We start from the raw sequence: 20,288 nt of genomic DNA, 5'->3' as shown, positions 1-20,288 counted from the left end.
GCTAACAGACTCACCAACAGAGAGCAAGAGGGACATATTGGTGCAGTGCAGGAGCGGGTTCCAGCAGGCACAATTGCCGGTTCGCTCGTGTGCGCTTCGCGTGTGTGTGCTACGCATGCATGCACAGTGCAATTAAAATTGTTCTGCGCATGCGTAGAACTGAAAAACCAAATGGTGCTGCCTATGGCGCCACCCAGGGAACCAGTTCAGGGGCGTGGCAGGCCTGAGTCATTGCCTGTTCCAGCGACCCAGGCCACCAAACCACTACCAGTTCAGCCAAACTGGTCTGAACTGGTAGGAACCCACCACTGGTTCGGTGGTTAGGATGCAGTATTGCAGGCTTATTCTGCCCACTGCCGGGAGTTTGATCCTCACCTGCTCAAGGTTGACTCAATCTTCCATTCCTCCAAGGTCAGGACCCAGATTGTTGGGGGGCGATATGCTCACTCTGCAAACCTCTTAGAGAGTTCAGTAAGCACTATGAGCAGAATATAAGACTCAGTGCTATTGCTACTGCTGTATGCATGAGCTATGAAGTGTAAGACCTGAGAAGTACCTTGGAAAATGTGAGTCAGGGTTTTCAGAGTCAGGTGTCTCTGCAGAAGCCAGATCTCTCCAATAGTCAAATTCAAAGTGACCTAGGATGGTAGCTGGAGTGTATCTCAGTAATCTGAATCTGACATATCCCAGTCCCTGACCATATTATCAGCCATCGCACCAATCAATTATAATGGCTCAGATCCATGGCAAAGTAACCTTAAAAATAAAAGAGATTATTTTGAGATGTTTCCACTATAGGCTGAAGAGGAGACGAAGCCAATGTCACAAGCAGCCGACTAAGAAAAATGGCATCTTTGTGCTATCGGTTAGGCAGGCATGAAGTCGACTCCTTAGAAAGTCCCACTATTTCTGAGCACAAGACATACGTTCCCTGGGAAAATAAGTGGGCTTCTTATAACTATCATTCAACAAGTTAAAGTGTGCAAAGGAATAATTTCCAGTCAATTTTCTTCATGTTCCATGAGCCCATTCCTTGAAGCCAAATGTATTGCCAGGCTTTAAACAACTTAATGTGGTTTTTAATTATTTGCCTCCATGGGAGTGGAAATAACACGACCATCTCTGAGTGCCCTGGTTAGTAACTCTGTTGCTGTGTCTCAAGCAGAAGAATATTTAGCGCCTGTTTTGGGGGTTTGACGCTTCTGCTGTGGACAAAGGCTCTTGGTCCAGGTAATCCAATGCTTGGCTTTCACAAGTGTTTCATTTTTCTTGGGATGAAGGCTCAAACACTTTCTCCCAGTAGAATGTTTCCATTGAGTTAGCCATGAGGTTATGTGGCTTTCCAGAAGACTTTGAGATGGCCAAGAGATTTCCATCTCCATCTCTAAGCACATGCCTAGAAGATATATCTTCTTCCCTTCCCCTTGACTGCCTAAAGACATTCTGAAGTTGGGCTTACCACAACTTGCTCAATTACGTCATGTTTCAGGCTCACCAGCCAATATGTATATTGGAAGAGCCTGCCAGATTGGGCTTAAAGTCCAATTTCTCCCAATCTCCTGTTATGTACGTTGTTTCTGCTAGCATATCAGGAATTTTTGCTGGGCAAAAAATTGGCTTGTACCTTTTCTGGACCCCAAAGTGTCTTCTCACTTAGATTAAAAATCAATCCGTTCTTTATGGTCTGCTTCAGGACTGGGAATTCTTCTAAATATCAGCCTCACCTCCATTAGAAATTATTGGAGTTGTATACTAACAACTAAAAGTTACTGATTGCCATCCCTGATTCACACTCATTCATAATGTTTTCCTAAATAGCTTCCATAAAGTTTTGGTTAATTTTAAATTATACATTCATTCAGTAGATGTAGGAGCAGAAAATAGCAGCAACAAAAATCTTGTTGCATTCTTAAAATGAATACTTAAAATGGTATGTAAGAGAACAAAAAATAAAATAAAAATCTGAAAAAAAAAATCGTTGCATTCTGGTGTAATGCTCTATTATAGTTTTAAAAACGTTCATGGTCATTTGCTAATACTGCCTCCCCCCCCCTTGAAAGTAGATTTTGTTTGAGAGGAAAAAGTGGCCTATTGTTACCCAACCTCCATCTAGAGTCCGAGCAGGGTCAATTTGCCAGAGCTGGAACCAAGTAGTCTAGCAATGCTTAATGGGCATGAAATGCCGTAAAGCTTTTATAGAAAATGTGGAATAAATGTAAGAGAGAAATGAGGTTGCTTCGCAAATAGTTTTTAAATGGACAGTGGTAAAAATTGATTAGGAAATCTGTCAGTAACATGACTTTGAGGGCATGGTATACGGAGTAGATTTGGGCTGGCTCCTGAACTGCTGTACATCTCAGATGGGAAAAAAACATATTTATTGCATAGACATTAACATACTGAAAGCTCTTTTGTATCACAGTTCCAGGCAGAGCTGTCAGCAATTACAGACATCAAACACTTACATAGAAATGCCAGAAATCTCAAAGGCAAATGTTGCTTTGGGCTATATAATGTATTGGTAGATATATAATACTTTGATTTAATACATATGTTCTAACTGTATTTTTGGACAACGTGTCATCTTGAAGCCAACACCAACCATCAATGCAAATATTAACCATTATTTGATTCAAGGTTGTCTGAAATTGAGGGAAACACTGTACATGCCAGTTTTGGAAAATTGTTGTGTACAGCATCCTTCTTAAGATATCTGTGGGTTGTACGTGTAGTTGCACACATTTTTCCATAAACGTCTTGCTAGAGCAATTGTGCAGCTTGTTTACACAGCTTTGCCTTTCGTAGATTAGTAGAGAGAAACTGCTATTTATTTTTCCAGCTTTCCTAGATATTTTGGGGTGATTGAAGGAAACACTGAGAACCATTTTAATGTCCCATTGTGAGTTCTAGTCCTGCCTTAGGAATGAGGCCAAGTGGATATCCTTCAGCCAGTCCTTCTCCCCTCCCCTCAGCCATAAGAAGGCCAGGACAACTCAGTTTGGGAAATCTTGTCAAGAAAACTGTAGCGGTTTATCCAGCCAATTACCAGGAGTCAGGACAGAGTTGAAGGCATAATAATTATTAATTAAACAAAATGTTAATAATTTAAATCTTTTAAAGACTGGGAATATAACAATCTTCTTACAGTGGAATACTGCAGGAACAACAATAGCAAACTGTGATGGGATTCAGCCAGTTCGCACCACTTCAGGAGACCCGGTTGTTAACTTTCTGAGCAGTTTGGTAAACTGGTTGTAGGAAGAAATCATTAGGGCAGAGAACCGGTTGTTAAATTATTTGAATCCCACCACTGAAACTGAATGTTTGTGAAAAGGATGGAACATGCATCTTGATATCACAATGCCAGTGTGAAAGTGGAAAAGATTATATTGCACCATGTTACATCATTCTCAGCCCGCACAGATGCCCAAGGAAAGCTGTATTTTTGTCCTTGGCATTTTATTGCTGAGTTTTGGCAAGTATGATCAAGAAGAGTGCCAGGGAACCCACATATGGATTTTTGGATTATAACAGACCACATGAGGGCACTATCCTGGTACAGAGAAAGGAACAATGACGCAGACATTAAGTAAAGGTAAAGGTTCCCCCTCGCACATATGTGCTAGTCATTCCCGACTCTAGGGGGCAGTGCTCATCTCCGTTTCAAAGCCGAAGAGCCAGCGCTTTCCGAAGACATCTTTGTGGCCATGTGGCCAGCATGGCTAGATGCCGAAGGCGCACGGGATGTGGTTACCTTCCCACCAAAGGTGGTTCTATTTTTCTACTTGCATTCTTACATGCTTTCAAAATGCTAGGTTGGCAGAAGCTGGGACAAGTAACGGGAGCTCATCCCATTACGCAGCTCTAGGGATTCGAACTGCTGACCATTCTGATCGACAAGCTCAACATCTTAGGCACTGAGCCACTGATGCAGACATTAGGACGTTAATAAATTCAGAAAAACATAGCTTAGTCAAATATTTGATTCAAGGAGTAGACTTGCTCTGAAAGCGTGGGGAAGAAACCCTGCCATCTTCATCAAAGGGAAGATTTAGAACACCAATTGAGAAGACGCAGCATTAAGCTTTACTTCATGTCCTGAAAGCATGGAGTAAATGACTACATTGCTTGCTTAACATCCAGTCAAGGAAGATTATTAGGTCTCGTGAGAGTTCAGTGCTCCATTTGCAAGATTTCAACTGTCATATAGGCATGTGCCAATTTGCAGTCTCAAGGGATGTCAAATGCATTTTTAAAAATGTCTTATTTTCATTTATTTCTGTGCATCAGCGTCATGTGCAAAAATTGTAGGATAGTGTCTGAAGTCTGAAAAGTTTGCTAATTTCTGACATAGGTTTTTGTGAATCCCAGTCCATTTCATTAGAGATAGTTGGTACAGTGCTGAGAAAAGGTTAGGGTTTTTAGAGAAAGTAGGTTGGGATAAGAGTGAGAGTGGAAAATTAGAAATGGAGAACGGTTGAGTAGTAAAAGGAAAGGTGAGAAGCAAAATTATCTCTAGATTGTGACTATGTATTGTGATAAATTAGTTAACACATGTAGTCTGACTGGAATGTAAAAAGAAAATCTTAACTCCTCCAATGAATTCTCGTTCAATTGTTTTGCTCTTTGTAATTTCTTGTTTTCCAAGGTGGCTACCCTGTAGTTTATGAAAAGATGTCTCCAGGAAGCATCATGATCTTTCATAGGTTTTTCAGTATTGGTGATTATGCTATCAGGTCTTTTATACACAAGGTATACCAAAAGTCAGATCCCACATGTGCTTGTTTGGCACATGGTCTTTGAATCTTCCTTAGTAACATTTTCTCTGAAAAAATATATTGTGCTAGGCCTATGGAGCCTGACTTTTGTTGCATCTTTTTATACTCTGTTATTATACACACACACACAAATACAAACATACACACACACACTTAGTTGGTCTCACTTTCCTTTCCTCCTTTCTTACTTATTGGTGCGTGTGTGTATGTTTGTGTGTGTATGTGTATGTATGTAAACATTATGAAGGTTGTAATAGAATTTTTATAACATTCTTAGAGAATGAAATGGATTCGTGATTTAAACAAAATAATGAAAAGTAAAACCTTCTAACCCTTAAAGATTTCAACTGTCATATAGGCATGTGCCAATTGGCAGTCTCAAGGGATGTCAAATGCATTTTTTAAAATGTCTTATTCATTTATTTCTGTGCATCAGCGTCATGTGCAAAAATTGTAGAAAGATGTAGAGTGGACTTACCAGGAGATGAATCATTCATAATTACTAAGGATGCTGGGGTGGGCCTTCTTTTCCTGATCTGCAGAAATCATGGGTACAGGCAGATGGATCAAACATAAATGCAAGCAGCTATGTCTCTAAATTCACAGTTCATGAGAAGTTACTAAGCTAAGACAAATAGAGCTAAGTATTCAAATCATTGACTTCTTTTAATTACCATCAAAATCAGAAAAGGCTGATTCCACTTTCTAGTTCAGGAACAAAACACAGCAGGTTACCATGAATTTGTACTGTTAGTATTACTAACACCATCAAAGCTGACCCCAGCCAGAGCATAGAAAAACTCAAGGAAGTAGTGCAAGATCGGAAGATGCGCAGAGATGTGGCACATAGAATTGCCAAGAATCAGACACAGCTGAAAGGATATTATCATCAGTATTACTAGTATATCACTTCTTTACTGGGTTTTTTTTTTGGGGGGGGTCCGTATTGTACTGGATTTCAAATTCAGTAAGACCCCAAAGGCCATGAATAATCAAGTCTGCTGATCAAGTGTTGTGGAAGGAGTGTGAAATCCTGGATCTTTGTGCGGTTTCCATCCCAAATGGCACGTTAGCTATATTCCAGAGCTTTCCCATCCCAATTGTGCAATGAGCTTTTAAATTCCAGTTAGACTCTCTTGTCTAAAATGACCCCATGGTCTGTCTCACAGCTATGCAACCTTTACTTATTCTCACTGTGATACTATCCACTCCACTAAGGCCAACCCTGGCTGAAAATACTGGACAGCTGGATTTCCCAAAAGCTGAATTTCATTGTGTCATACTGATTGGCTTCCTAGTTCTTCTGTGATCAGTCACCTGTGGGCCCGAATCATTTTCCTGATATCAGGAGACAATGTCGGAATATGCATTTGCTCCTTACAGCATACCACAAATTGCTTTTAGTAATGGAAAATCAATTCAAAAACCATTTGGTTTAGACTACAGACATCAACGGTTGAAAGCAGGAAAAAGAAATCACAGTTGCCTTAATCTATTGTAAATCACTGGCTGCTTTGAAAGTCATCCTCATGTTCTCTTAATAGCCAAGAAGCATAATGTTACAGTATATTTGCACAAAATCCAGTACTTTGATCTTTAGCATCTATGCTGTTGGCTAAGAATCATCCATTATATGGGAACCATATAATGATATGGATGTCTTATACCACACAACGTTAAATGGGAGAAAATACAGCCTTTCTCAAGTTAGTACCCCCAAGTTTAACATAACTTCAGCTCCAACATTCCTAAAAAAAACTCCTCTCACTGACTGATTATTTGGAGAGTTATAATCCCTAGGAGCTCTACAGTGTACTAAGTCGAAGAAATAGAATATGAGCGTAATTCTAAGAATTTCTATTCCTACATACAGAAAGATGACTAAAGATATTGGTCTCTTGAAAGCCATGCATTTTTTACTCAGAAAGTATATTTATTTATAGGAGAGGGGTGAGATGTGAAGTTTTTCTTGAGTAGGAGAATAGCATCCAAAATGTTTTCTGCATAAGAATATCTCGTTCTGTTCAGGCTTTGTCTGTTTTCTACAGCTGTTATCTATGACCCTTCCTTCTAGTGATGGTTCTTTTCATAGTTGTCATCTCAGCCAGAACATTAACATGTACCTTCTCAGATATAAATTTAATTCAGCTCAATGGGACTCAGCAGACTCAAAGGTGCATAACTGCAATTACCATAAGTTTGTCCATTCTGTGTATCAAAAGCTGAACGGTAAGTCTGAGAAGCAATTCTGAGAAAGATCCTGATTTGCAGGTATGACCGTGCACCGTCAGTGAGGGGAACATACCATTTCAAACAGCCAAAGAGAAGATGCTTTCAACCTGTATCAATGTTTGTTGTGTGATGCGGATAGTATTGCATTGTTTTTGAAAATGCAATAATATAAATTTAGGCAACTAATGTGACTGCTCAGAAATCACCTTGGAAATATTGAATATCTAGAAATAATACCCTTTTCTTGACGTGCTTTCTCCATTTGAAGATGCAGGAGATCCTTTCATCCACCTGTCATTTATAGCCTTTTAACTGAACTATCTTCTTACCTATCAATCAATCTGCTAGCATTAAATACCGTCAACAATTTTTATATACAAAAGTCCCAAACTCACTATTGGAATGCTTCTCTTTTTAGAGAGAAAGAGTTTGCTGAGAAAAAACACACTCACCTAGGCTATCCTAAAGACAAACCTCCTCCCTTCTCTTCTTTCTCTCTTTCTTTCCTTCTCGCTTTCAAAGACAAGAGACTTCTTACGGAATCCCAGAATTTCTCCAACGTTGCACTCCAGTTTCCAGATTTGGAAACAGGGTCCCCTTAACAAACTTTATCATAGGCAGTGAAGATAAACCCAGCTTACCTGTTCAGCTGCTTCAGAATCAATTTGACTTTGAAATAATGGCACGGCGAATTGTATCTTTTTAGGACTGTTTGGTTCCATGGCAGTATTAGGAACAGCAGAAGTAGGGGGAGGGGAAGATGTGGCCTGCTGAAAGGAGAGACAGGAAAGTTCCTTCCCTTCTTATCTCCTGGCAAACTCCTTGAAGCCCAGCGCTCCCCTAACAATCGCAACAATTTCTGCGGTAGAGAGAACAGAAACTGCTTGAGCTGTGAAATCCCCTTCTTCCTTCTACATCCACAGCAACGTCCCTACTCAGAGATGCTGCTCTTCCTCCTCCACTTCTCCAGATGATCCACTCAGCACCAAACCGAAAGGAACAAGAAGCTAATTGTGTGCAGATTCCCTTCTGCAGATGCCAAGCATTCACTCAGAAGCTAATTGAAAATACAATACTAGCCTAGTCTTGGCCTGCTGCCCTGGGATTTGAAATGGAGAATCTCTATACGGCACATTATTTGCTGACAGCACCAAAGTGCAGGGTAAGAGCCCGCCCTTCGGAGTATTGCCCTGAATTATTGATAGACCCGTGATTAGGAAGCTTGCAAAGCTGATATGTGGAGATGGCATTTGAAGCAGGTGAGGACAACATCAGAAACTTCTCTACTGACGCGGTCTTTCTAATTGACTGAGAAGCTACGTTTTTGGCTGTGATGGAATGGGGAAATCACACCAGTCATCATATGGCATTATCCTCTGTGAAATCAGAAATTGGTGATGGTATGTCGAAAGCCTTCCATAACTTGATGCCTTCCAGATGCCTACCATTCATATCTGAATGGTACAACATACTTCGAATGTATGATTGGAGAAGTCTGGTTTAAAGATTCTTGTCTACATTATTAATTGAGGAATATTTGAATGAATAAGACCCTTAGAGCTTGTCCGTACGTTCTTAAATTGTCCACACGCACTTTTCTGTATGTGAAAATTTATAATCTTTTTTGGGGCAGAACATCCAAGAATCAGGTAAGATTAGCAAATTTTCTTAAGATGATCATTCCATCTCTAGATCCCGTTAAACCAACAGGATGCTGCTTCAGTTCAGGACACATCCTTTATGACTTACATTATAAGAAGCTGGCCCTAATTTTGCACCAAAATTGGAAGATGGTATTTTTCAGGAACTCTGGGTGCAAAAAGGACCACTAGCAGAATGTTATGACAATTCTTATTATGATTTTTTCCATCTCAGGCTTTAGCTTTGTTAGCGCTCGGCAAATGTCTAGCTTGCACATTTAAGTGCGAAGCGTGTGTTGAGGGTGAGAAAGCACGTTAGACCAGTCCCGAGCAATCTCTCATATTTAATCTGCAAGCCTGCAGTGGCTAAAATGGATAAGCCACTGGCATTTGCCTGTTCTATTCACCCAAGTCTAATTGACCTAAAGACAGCGGTGATTCCAATTGGCTACATTGGGCACAGAATGACTGAAAAGAGCCTACCAAGGAATTGTATTTTCTCCATAACTGTGAGTTGGAAGAGATGAGTTGAGCAGATACATAAATTTGATGCTGATAATAATAATAATAATAATAATAATAATAATAATAATAATAATAATAATAATAATAATAATAATAATAATAATAATAATAATAATACACCAGACATCACACTGGTTGAGAAAAAGAAGGTTACAATCATAGACATCGCAATACCAGGTGATAGCAGGGTTGAGGAGAAGGAACATGAAAAAGTCACGAAATACCAGGACTTAAAAATTGAAATCCAACGATTATGGCACAAACCAGCAGTGGTAATTCCAGTGGTAATCGGCACACTGGGTGCTATTCCAAAAGCACTGGAATTACATTTAAAACAGTTAAAACTTGACAAAATCACCATCAGTCAAATGCAAAAAGCTGCACTGCTTGGATCTGCACGTATATTACGAAAATACGTTACGACGTCCTAGGCCCCTGAGTGGGGCCCGACTAGTAATCAATGCCAAATCCGGGGAATCAACTGGCCGCTGTGATACAATCGTATAGTAGTAGTAGTAGTAGTAGTAGTAGTAGTAGTAGTAGTAGTAGTAGTAGTAATAATAATAATAATAATAATAATAATAATAATAATAATAATAATAATAATAATAATAATAATAATGGTTGATACCTAGGATGCTGGCAGCAACACGAATCAACCCTTAGTGCCATTCAGTGGTATTTGTGATGTAGTTTTGAATGTTCAGTTGGCTGAGTTTCATGTTTAATGAATAAAGTAAATAATAATAATAATAATAATAATAATAATAACAACAACAACAACAACAACAATAATCATTTGGATCATCATTTGGAGCACAACATGCCATATATCACGGTTGTAGAGGGCCAAAGTGTACAGTTTATTGATATGGCTGTTCCTAGAGATGCCAGAGTCGAAGAAAAAGAATTAGAGAAAATCATGAAATATCGTGGCCTGGCCATTGAAACTACACGGCTATGGATGAAGCATGTAACAGTGATACTCATTGTCATCGTGGCACTTGGCGCCATGTCCAAGAATTTTACAAGATACATCCACAAATTGCAGCTTCCTGCAATAACACCAGCAGAATTGCAAAAAACTGTGCTACTCGGAACATCTTATATTTTAAGAAGATACTTGGTTGATACCTAGGACGCTGGCAGCAAACCATATCAACCATTAGCACCAGTCACTGGTATTTGTAATGCATTTTTAAATGTTCATTTGGCTGTGTTTCATATTTAATGAATAAAGTATACCGTGTTTCCCCGAAAATACGACAGGGTCTTATTTTCTTTTTACCTACAAAATATGGCTTGGGCTTTATTATGGGGGGGTGGGTTTATTGTTTTGGGGTTGCTGGGCAGCTGCTCTCTTGCAAGTGGGCTCCCAAAGAGCCGGGCACAGCCTCATGGGCGAATGGCTGTGTTGCGCTGTCGCAGCAGCACAACACAACAGCCATGAAGCGACCACACTCACGAGCAGCCACCCGGCAAACCCCCTTTACAGCCGGGCACAGCACCATTCACTGACCTAGGGGTATCGCCAAGCAGTGGCTTGGCACCTTCCAAATGCCAGTGAATGGCGCTCTGCACGGCTGGAGAGGGGGGTTGCGCGAGTGGCTGTTCTGCTCTCGCTCACCCACCTCCCAGCCTCACGATGCATGGCCCAGCTCTCATTACGGAGCCAGGCCACCTTCGCTGCCACTACCATCCCAGCCTGGCTCTTTCCGCGGCTTCCAACCTGAGTCTTTTGGCAGTGGCCGCTCTGGGCGCATGCTCTATGGTTGTGGCCCAGCTGCCTGCAGAGCATACAACCATAGAGCATGAGCCCAGAGAAGCAGTTGCCGAAAGACTTGGTTTGGAAGCCGTGGAAAAAGCCAGGCTGGGATGGCAGCGGCGCCCTGGCTCCATAATGAGAGCTGGGCATTTGGAAGGCACCAAGACGCGGGAGCCGGGTAGCGGCGAACAGGCGCTCACGTGGCTTTGCGATACCCCTAGGTCAGTGAATGGTGCTGTGCCTGGCTGCAAAGGGGGTTTGCCAGGTGGCTGCTCGTGAGCGTGGTCGCTTCATGTTTGTTGTGTTGCGCTGCTGTGACAGCGCAACACAACCATGAGGCCATGAGGCTGTGCCCGGCTCTTTGAGAGCCCACTCGCAAGAGAGCAGCCGCCCAGCAACCCCCCTCTTCAGCTGGGCACAGCACTGCTCACCAACCTAGCGGTATCCCGAAGGCGCCAAGCAACACGATCACCTTTGCCTCACCCCAGGTTCCCGCGGTTTGGCACCTTCAGGATACTGCTAGGTTGGTGAGCGGCGCTCTGCCTGGCTGGAGGTGGGGGGGTTGTCTAGGGGGCTTATATGCCGGGGGGGCTTATATTTTTGCCCACCAGAAAAATGTGGCATGGCTGTATTATGAGGACATGTCGTATTTTCAGGGAAACACGGTATAATGCTGTGAATCTCACTAAAGATTAAAATAATTATAATTAATTAATTAATTAATTAATTAATTAATAAGAAAAAAGTAAAAAGTATGGTTCATTGACATTGCCAATACCTGGTGATGCATGAATTGAAGATAAATAGCAAGAAAAAATCACAAAATACTGGGACTTGCAAATTGAGGTTGAATGACTGTGGAAAAAGAAATCACCCACTGACCCACTGTCTACTAACTTTCCATCACCAGCACCCTGACCCCACTGGGTTTTTAACAATCTACTCGAGGTCAGACCTGTTCCGCCTGCGGGAGGCCCCTCTCTCGCAGGCATGGCCCTTGGCTCTCTCAAGGGCCTGCCTTGATGACGGGTTTGTGAACCCTGAGAGGTGGAAGAAACGGAAGCTAAGGGGATTTTTAATTAAATGTTTTGTATCATTGTTAGGGGGTTCCAGGGTGGGGGGGATGGGTTAACCAGGCCGGGAGGGGAGCCAGTGCCAGACGAACAGGTGAGTCCAGGAGGGAAGTGAGTGGGGTGCGGGGGGGAACAAGTTATTCCAACAGAGGGTTGTTTTATTACAACGGTCGCGGGGAGGGGGGGATGCGAGGACAAGAGAAGATCACAAGGTCGGTTGGGAGACCGTGGCTGCTGGCTATGCCCGGTCGTTTGTACCAACCCCCGCAGTCTAGGTGGCCAGGAACTACAGAGCCAGGGCCTGCGGCTGATGCTTTGCAATGCAAGGTCCGTGACCAACAAGGCCCCCCTCATTAGTGAGTTGATCTCTGAGGGGGAGCTGGACCTTGCAGGGATAACGGAGACCTGGTTGGGCCACGAGGGTGGTTTACCCCTCGTGGAAATGTGCCCACCGGGTTTCCGTGCATTCCATCAGCCTCGGGCCCTGGGTAAGGGTGGTGGGGTGGCGGTAGTTATACGGGAATATTTAGAGCCGAGGGAGTTCACTGTCCCTCAGATACCCGGGTGTGAGTCCCTAGGTGTGAATTGGGGCCCAGAGAGGCAGTGGGGTCTGCTGATTGTATACTTGGCTCCTCGCTATACATCAGCGGCCCTGCCCGAGCTCCTCGAGCTGATCTCAGAGACGGCAGTTGAGATCCCCAAACTTTTCGTTATGGGGGATTTCAACCTGCCGTCGACAGGAGCAGCATCTGAGGTGGCTCGGGAGTTCATGGCTTCCATGACAGCCATGGACCTGACCCAATTAATTCAGGGCCCCACACACGAAGGTGGCCACACACTGGACCTTGTTTTTGTATCTGAGCAGTGGACGAGTGATCTGGGAATAGGGGACTTAGTTATTACTCCCCTGTCATGGTCAGATCACTCATCTCTCCGGCTGGACTTCCCTGGCGCTACCCCCCACCGTGAGGAGGCGGTGCCAGACTGTCCAAGTTGGTACCGCCCCAGGCACCTGATGGAACCGGATAGATTCCAGACAGAGCTTGGGCCACTACCTGTAGCCCTGACCCGCTCTCGGTCGGAGGACCTAGTGGACGCCTGGAATAGGGCGGCGGCTGGGGCCTTGGACTGGGTTGCGCCTTTGCGACCTCTCCGACGGCAGCAACCCACCCGGGCTCCCTGGTACACCAAGGAGCTAAGGGTGATGAAGCGCCATAGGAGACGTCTAGAGAGCAGGTGGAGGTCCTCACGCTCCGAATCTGATCGAACACAGGTAAGAACCTATTTACGGACCTACCTTGTGGCATTAAGAGCGGCCAAACGTAGACATTGTGCCGCCCTTATTGCGTCCGCGGATAACCGCCCTGCCACCCTGTTTAGGGTAACCCGCTCCCTCTTATCACAGAGGACGCGGGAAGCCCCCTTGCAGGGCAGAGCAGAGGAGTTTGGGGAATACCTGCAGGACAAAGTCGCTCAGATCCGAAGCGGATGGGCCCCCTTCAGTGGACCAGGGGAGCCGTCAACAGTGAGTCTTGTGAGACCATTCTGGGAGGAGTTTGACTCTGTTGCCCCCGAGGATTTGGACAGGTTACGTGGACGGCTGCGACCCACCACATGTTCAATGGACCCGTGTCCCTCCTGGCTGGTACTGGCATCCTGGGAGGTGACACGAGGCTGGCTTCTGGGCCTGGTGAACGCCTCGTTGGGCGAGGGATCCTTACCAACTGCCTTGAAAGAGGCGGTGGTGAGGCCCTTACTCAAGAGGCCTTCACTTGACCCGACAGAACTAGCTAATTACCGTCCAGTCTCCAACCTTCCCTTTCTAGCGAAGGTTGTTGAGAATGTGGTGGCACAGCAATTTCCACGACACCTTGACGAATCCGAATATCTAGACCCACGCCAGTCCGGCTTTCGACCCGGGTACAGCACGGAGACGGCCTTGGTCGCGTTGGTTGATGATCTCTGGAGGGCCAGAGATAGAGGCTGTTCCTCTATCCTGGTCCTATTAGATCTCTCAGCGGCTTTTGATACCATCGACCATGGTATCCTATTGCGCCGGTTGGAGGGGATAGAAGTCGGAGGTACCGTTTTGCGGTGGTTTGGCTCCTACCTCTCCGACCGGAGGCAATGTGTGTTGACAGGAGGGCAGAGGTCGACCCTGAGGCCACTCACTTGTGGGGTGCCACAGGGGTCGGTCCTCTCGCCCCTTCTGTTCAACGCATATGTGAAGCCACTGGGGGAGATCATCCGTGGTTTTGGGGTTGAGTACCACCTGTACGCTGATGATACCCAGCTGTACATTTCAACCCCAAACCACCCCAACGAGGCTGTCGAAGTGATGTCCCGATGTTTGGAAGCCGTCGGGGTCTGGATGGGGGACAACAGACTCAAACTCAACCCCTCCAAGACTGAGTGGCTGTGGTTACCGGCATCTCGGTTCAGCCAGTTAACTCCATCACTGGCCATAGGGGGCGAGCAATTGCCCCCCGTGGAATGGGCGCGCAATTTGGGCGTCCTCCTAGATGCCCGGCTGTCAATGGACGATCATGTGGCAGCCGTGGCAAGGGGGGGTTCCACCAGGTTCGCCTGGTGCGCCAATTGCGCCCCCTACTGGACCAGGATGCCCTACGCACGGTCACTCACGCACTGGTGACGTCTCGCCTGGACTACTGCAATGCTCTCTACATGGGGCTTCCCTTGGGACGCGCCCGAAGACTGCAGCTAGTCCAGAACGCAGCCGCGCAGGCTATCATGGGGAGTACTAGGTACTCCCACGTAACACCTCTCCTGCGCGAGCTGCACTGGCTGCCTGTGGTTTTTCGGGTGCGTTTCAAGGTTTTGATTACCATCTTTAAAGCGCTCCATGGCACAGGACCTAGTTACCTGCGGGATCGCATCCTGCCACACACATCCCTGCGACCAATCCGCTCTCACAGGGAGGGACTTCTCCTGGTGCCGTCCACCAGGCAATGCCAACGGGCGACGCCTAGGAGTAGGGCCTTCTCTGTGATGGGCCCAACCCTCTGGAATGACCTCCCCCCCGACATTAGAACCACCACCGACTTCCGCTCCTTCCGACAAAAATTGAAGACTCACCTGTTCCGATTAGCTGGCCTGGCACATCCATAACTTCTACCTCCTGGCAAATATATCTTAACTGGTATTTTAGGGGAAATGTTTTTTAATTTAACTTATGGGATATTTTTAAGGGTTTTTAAAACTATATTTTAGATACTTTACTTAGATGTACAGCTCTTCTTTTAACCTCCTCCATAACTATTTAACTATTTAATTATTTAACTATTTAATTATTTAATTATGCATGTTATGTATTTCTATGTATGGACTGTACACCGCCCCGAGTCCCTTTGGGAGAGGGGGCGGTATATAAGCGCAAATAAAATAAAGTAAAGTAAGTAATGTGTTGTCCCAATTGTAAGTGGAGCCCTTGGAGCAATACCTAAAGGGCTGCCTCGCTATTTGAAAATTCTAAATTTACCTGACTTGAACATTCTAACTCTACAAAAAAATACCCTACTTGGAACAACTTATATCCTCCGACGTTACCTTAACAGTTCCTAGGTCCTTGGTTAGGACTCGAGCTGTTAGGCTACCAACTAGCCCCAAAGGCTGTGAATCTCACCAAAGATTAACCAAATAATAATAATAATAATAATAATAATAATAATAATAATAATAATAATAATAATAATAATAATAATAATGGGACTAGCTCTCAAGAGCATCAGCTAACTCACACTCATGAGTTGGTTAATTGAGTGGGATTTATTTGTTGTGGGTCTTTTGACTAATCAATCAAGTTAGGCTCCTTTCTATTTTGGTACCTTGCCTCTTGCCTTGTGTGTTCCTCCTTGTTATTTTGCAAACGGTATCCTTAGACTCATCATATTTTAGACGTCAAAACTGCTGTCAGCGCTTAGGCTGAATATAACATGACATAAAAATGGCCACAATAATGGATGCTTAAAGTGCATCTGTCTCCTTGCCAAAGAGAAGACAACAGAGCCTGCCATGCCCTATCAGCTCTGGATTAAAAAAACAAGATCTCAAGATAGAATATCTGATTCCATGAAGGCCGGGAACCATTGCTATGCCTAATTTTGGAAAAATGAAGGTATTCTTCTAACACGTTATCTATTTAACAACTGCCCTGCCTTGATACTTTTACCCAAGCAATTATTTTATAAAAATTGCAAAATTGATGTATAGAAATAAGAGATTAAATAGATCCAATCTTATGCTGAAACCATGTCAGTTCAGTTTATAACATCTTGCTGACGTGGAATTTAGATTAAAAAATCTGATGCAATTTATTTAATTGGGAAATAATCTAGTATTTAGAGATAGTGCCATAATGACTGAAAATCAGTGCAGATTCTTGGAATCAGCAGATGTGAAGAATTAGCATTAAAAAGATTTAGAGAAGGAACATCGCTACTTTTCTGTCTCCTGTACAGTACTTTAATTATATGTTTAAAATATCTGTAGAGATCTTCAAAGACACATTTGAAATGTCCCATTCTCTTCAATTTGCTTTATAAACTAACATTGCCTTTTCACTTCTAAGACCAAGATGAGGGAAGCTCAAGGCAAAGAAGTAGCATGATCTTCTTGGGTTCAGACTTTGGGGCAAAATGAAGAATAATTGGGTGGCCTTTTTGCCCTATTGATGATCAGTTCAAAATAGCTCAATGAGGCTCAGCAAATTTACCTTATACAGTAGGTCTAATTTTAGAGGAATGCCTGAATAGGATATAAAGCTACAATGAAAACAAGATTCTTCTCTCCACATTTTTATGTTGGATATATAGTAGAAGATAAAACAAATGGCTTTTTCAATTCAGGAATAATAATAAATTCTCAAAGAAATGAGAATTTATAATTCAGCTATGTTGATATTGTAAGCTCAGTTTTTTTTTCTTTCGTTATCCCAATGTGAGGTTTTTCTTTTTATTAAAAAAATCCAACAAATGCAAATAGAAAGTTGGAAGTTACATAGACTGGGATGGGCTGCTTACAAGTATCAGACAGAAGACCACCCTACCATAAAAGGTAAAAATCCTTTCCAGTTTATCTCAATCTCTGGTGAAACAGGGACAGAACTTTGCATCAAATTGCCATTGTTCCCTTCCCCTCTTTTTCTTCTTTTTATCAGTTTGTATGTATCTATTTTTTTAAAAAAATCTTTAATAAAAATTATGTATAATGTATAAAACATAAATTAAGAATTAAATGCTTGTCTCCTGTGATATCAGCCTCCCTCACACACTATAGGAACGTCAGTGTATTTTACGGCTCTGCCTGCATGAAAAACAAGCTGGAAGAAGTGTTTTGGACCTAGCATAAGTGCAACATACTTGTGATATGCTAGCCTTAAAAAAACGCCAGACTTTTAAGAATCATTTTAAATGATTCAAATCATTAATGCAGCTGCATCCTTAGTTATTCTTGAAGTAAACTTCATCCAGTGTGTGTGTGTGTGTGTGTGTGTGTATACCAGTGGTGGGTTTCAAATTTTTTTAGAATCTCTTCTGTAGGTGTGGCCTGTTTTGTGGGAGTGGCTTGCCAGCCATGTGATTGGGTGGGAGTGGCTTGCCAGCCATGTGACCGAGTGGGAGTGGCTTGGCAGTCATGTGACTGGGTGGGCATGGCCAACTGGTAAAATGTGGTGACACTCACCTAACAACGCTCTTGCTTAGCAACCAAAATGTTGGCTCAGGAACTCTGGCATTGAAGTGTGCAAGTCTTAAAGCTGTCAAGTTACAAGACCCTTGCACCCCTAACCCTTTAGGAAAAAACCCCAGGAGTGTTCAAACTTGACAGCTTTAAGACTTGTGGACTTCAACTCCCAGAATTCCTCCTCTCGCTCTTCATCTTGATGATGTGCGGACGGGCGGGGGTAGGGAGCTGGAACCGGTTCTAAATGGTACTGTAGATTTATGGAACCTCTTCTATAGAAGAGGTTAGAACTGGCAGGAACCCACCGCTAGTGTATACATACATACATACATACATACATACATACATACATAGAGCGAGAGAGAGAGAGAGAGAGAGAGAGAGAGAGAGAGAGAGAGAGAGAGAATAAAAAAACAGTCTTAATAGAGTATCTAATACAAGTTTTAGTATCATTGACTTCTAAATCTGAGACAATGATCTGGCAAATACAGAACTGTGAATGGTCATTGATCCAAATACAAAAAAGGAAAATTCTGGAAAATGCAAATGTTTCAAGCAGATGGATATGAAAATGACGATAGCAGGAGAGAGTAGGCAAGCAGTAACAGAACTACCAAGGCGGTGATTATCTTATGTCCAGGATCTAAAAGCAGGGTGAGGCAAAAATTCCTGCCAATGGAAAAACAAACTGCCTGCAAGAGCTAACACTGAATCAAAAGAGAAAAAAACAACAACCCTCACCTCTTAGATTAGCTCTGATCTTAAATAAACTGATACAGAGCCAGAAATACGAATTAGCTTTGCACGCACACAAGTACGGAGCTGATTCTCTGATGCAAAAAATCTAATGTAAATATGCCCAGTCTGTAAAAGGAATTAATAAAGCATGGGAAGTGGGGCAGTCCAGGGCTTTGAAGGCAAAAAGTTACCTCAGCACCTGGGAGCCCAATTGTGAGCACTTATCTAACTTCTTAAAAGAAAGGTTCTTTTATTGAAAGGGTTCCTGTTACTACCCTACAAGTAGGAAAGCATTTATTTTATTTTTTTGCTTTTGAATCTGATGTGCTGGCAAATATTTGGTTCAGCCAGAAATCATGCTCTGTACTTAGCAATATCTACTGTAGCAACATGTCCTGCACACCATCTTAAGATGATGAAGTCCGATCCTGTTGGCTGAGATTGATTGGCATTCTAGTCCAATATGAAAAAGGCACTGGGCTGTGAAAGGTTGAATTACAACTGCCATCATACACTCTTTTGTAACCTTTCTTGTTGTTTCTAACCAAGCTTGCAGAAGAAAAAAGAAAATGACAGTCCCCGTTGTAACATTTTAGCCAATTGCTTTGGACATGTGGAAATGAAAACCTACAGCTTCTGAAGCTGATATACTGTTTTTTGAGGAATATCACATTTCAGTCAAATTAAAATTTATCATTTTTCTTATCTATGAACGTGGGCTACAACATTTAACAAGTATGCAAACGATAAAAAAACCTAGTATTTGCACTGCGATATTTTTTAATAGATTCAAGGGAACATAGCTTATTTCCCTCAAAATAGTTAAAACACTGAACTAGTGTTTCTCAACTCAAAGGAACAACCAATTAAATAGCCACAACTCCCAAACTATGTTCTAAATAGTTTCATTTTATTAAAAAGGTAACTTGTGCATATTTGAATTATGAGAGCACTTAATTAGATCTTTCTTTCTTTCTTTCCTTCTCCTCCTCCTTCCTCTCCTCCTCCATAAAGGCGTCTGTTGTTTTCAGAAACAGTATTTCATAAATTCAAACGTAATTTGACACATAGTGTAGAAAACTTGGAATTTGGGAAGCATCAGTTAGTGATTTGTTGAGTCTTGGACAAAAAATCCAATACATTGATACTTTAATTGCATCAACTAGATTGACATAGACATAAAGCATGTTTTAGTGAATAAGCAGCCTGCTCCTGCAATTTGTCATTGCTATCAATGTGGTCATTCTAAAAAATAAATAAATGTGAGGATGGAGAACATCCAACTTCTCCAGAGTTTGTGGAACTGCAGTTCTTGATCATTGGCCATTCTAAGTGGAGCTGTAAAGAGTTGTGGGTTCAGTAAATTCTGGACAATAGCAGGTTCTCCTTACTGAGGTATGTGTGATTCAATCATAATTACCTGAGCCATGAGGTTGGGCAACTCTATCCAAGGCAAGTCATCCCTTTGGCTTGGGTTTTATTAAGTATCCATGCAGTCACACTCATAGTGACAGGGAGTCTATGGAAGGTCAAATAAATGTGTAGGTGGCTTTGTTTAAAGTTACTTCAATGAAGAAAACTTGAGTAGCAACAGCAATAGCACTTAGACTTATATACCGCTCCATAGTGCTTTACAGCACAACATCAGCATAATTGCCCAACAATCTGGGTCCTCATTTTAACAATTTTGGAAGGATGGTAGGCTGAGTCAGCATAGCAGTGGGCAGAGGGTAGCAGCAGAAATGGCATCAACGTTATGGATGAAATTAGGACTCCCAAATTCTTTTAAATATTTTGATCTCCAGTATTGAAATGTAAGAAGACACATCATTACATC

The 20,288-nt window shown here is 42.7% G+C and overlaps 1 protein-coding gene across 2 annotated transcripts in view; it reads right to left on the bottom strand.

Annotated features, from left to right (window-relative positions):
* PPP1R1C (protein phosphatase 1 regulatory inhibitor subunit 1C) overlaps positions 1-8,041 on the bottom strand; it is a 63,779-nt gene extending 55,738 nt beyond the window's left edge. Inside the window, exons 1-2 of one of the 2 annotated variants that reach the window (XM_081940962.1) lie at positions 7,652-8,041; positions 5,257-5,314 (exon numbers count right to left, since the gene is read on the bottom strand). In XM_081940962.1, the coding sequence (XP_081797088.1) occupies positions 5,257-5,314; positions 7,652-7,732 (139 nt within the window). In that variant the 5' untranslated portion in view covers positions 7,733-8,041. The remainder of the gene's footprint in view (positions 1-5,256; positions 5,315-7,651) is intronic. The other variant, XM_081940961.1, reaches the window with a different exon arrangement.
* Positions 8,042-20,288: the final 12,247 nt, after the last annotated feature.

The sequence above is a fragment of the Natrix helvetica genome (assembly GCF_964273705.1).
Source record: "Natrix helvetica genome assembly, chromosome: 1".
NCBI classification, from domain to species: domain Eukaryota; kingdom Metazoa; phylum Chordata; class Lepidosauria; order Squamata; family Natricidae; genus Natrix; species Natrix helvetica.
The sequence above is the reverse complement of the archived record's forward strand: the minus strand, read 5'-3'. Positions and strand labels throughout refer to the sequence as shown.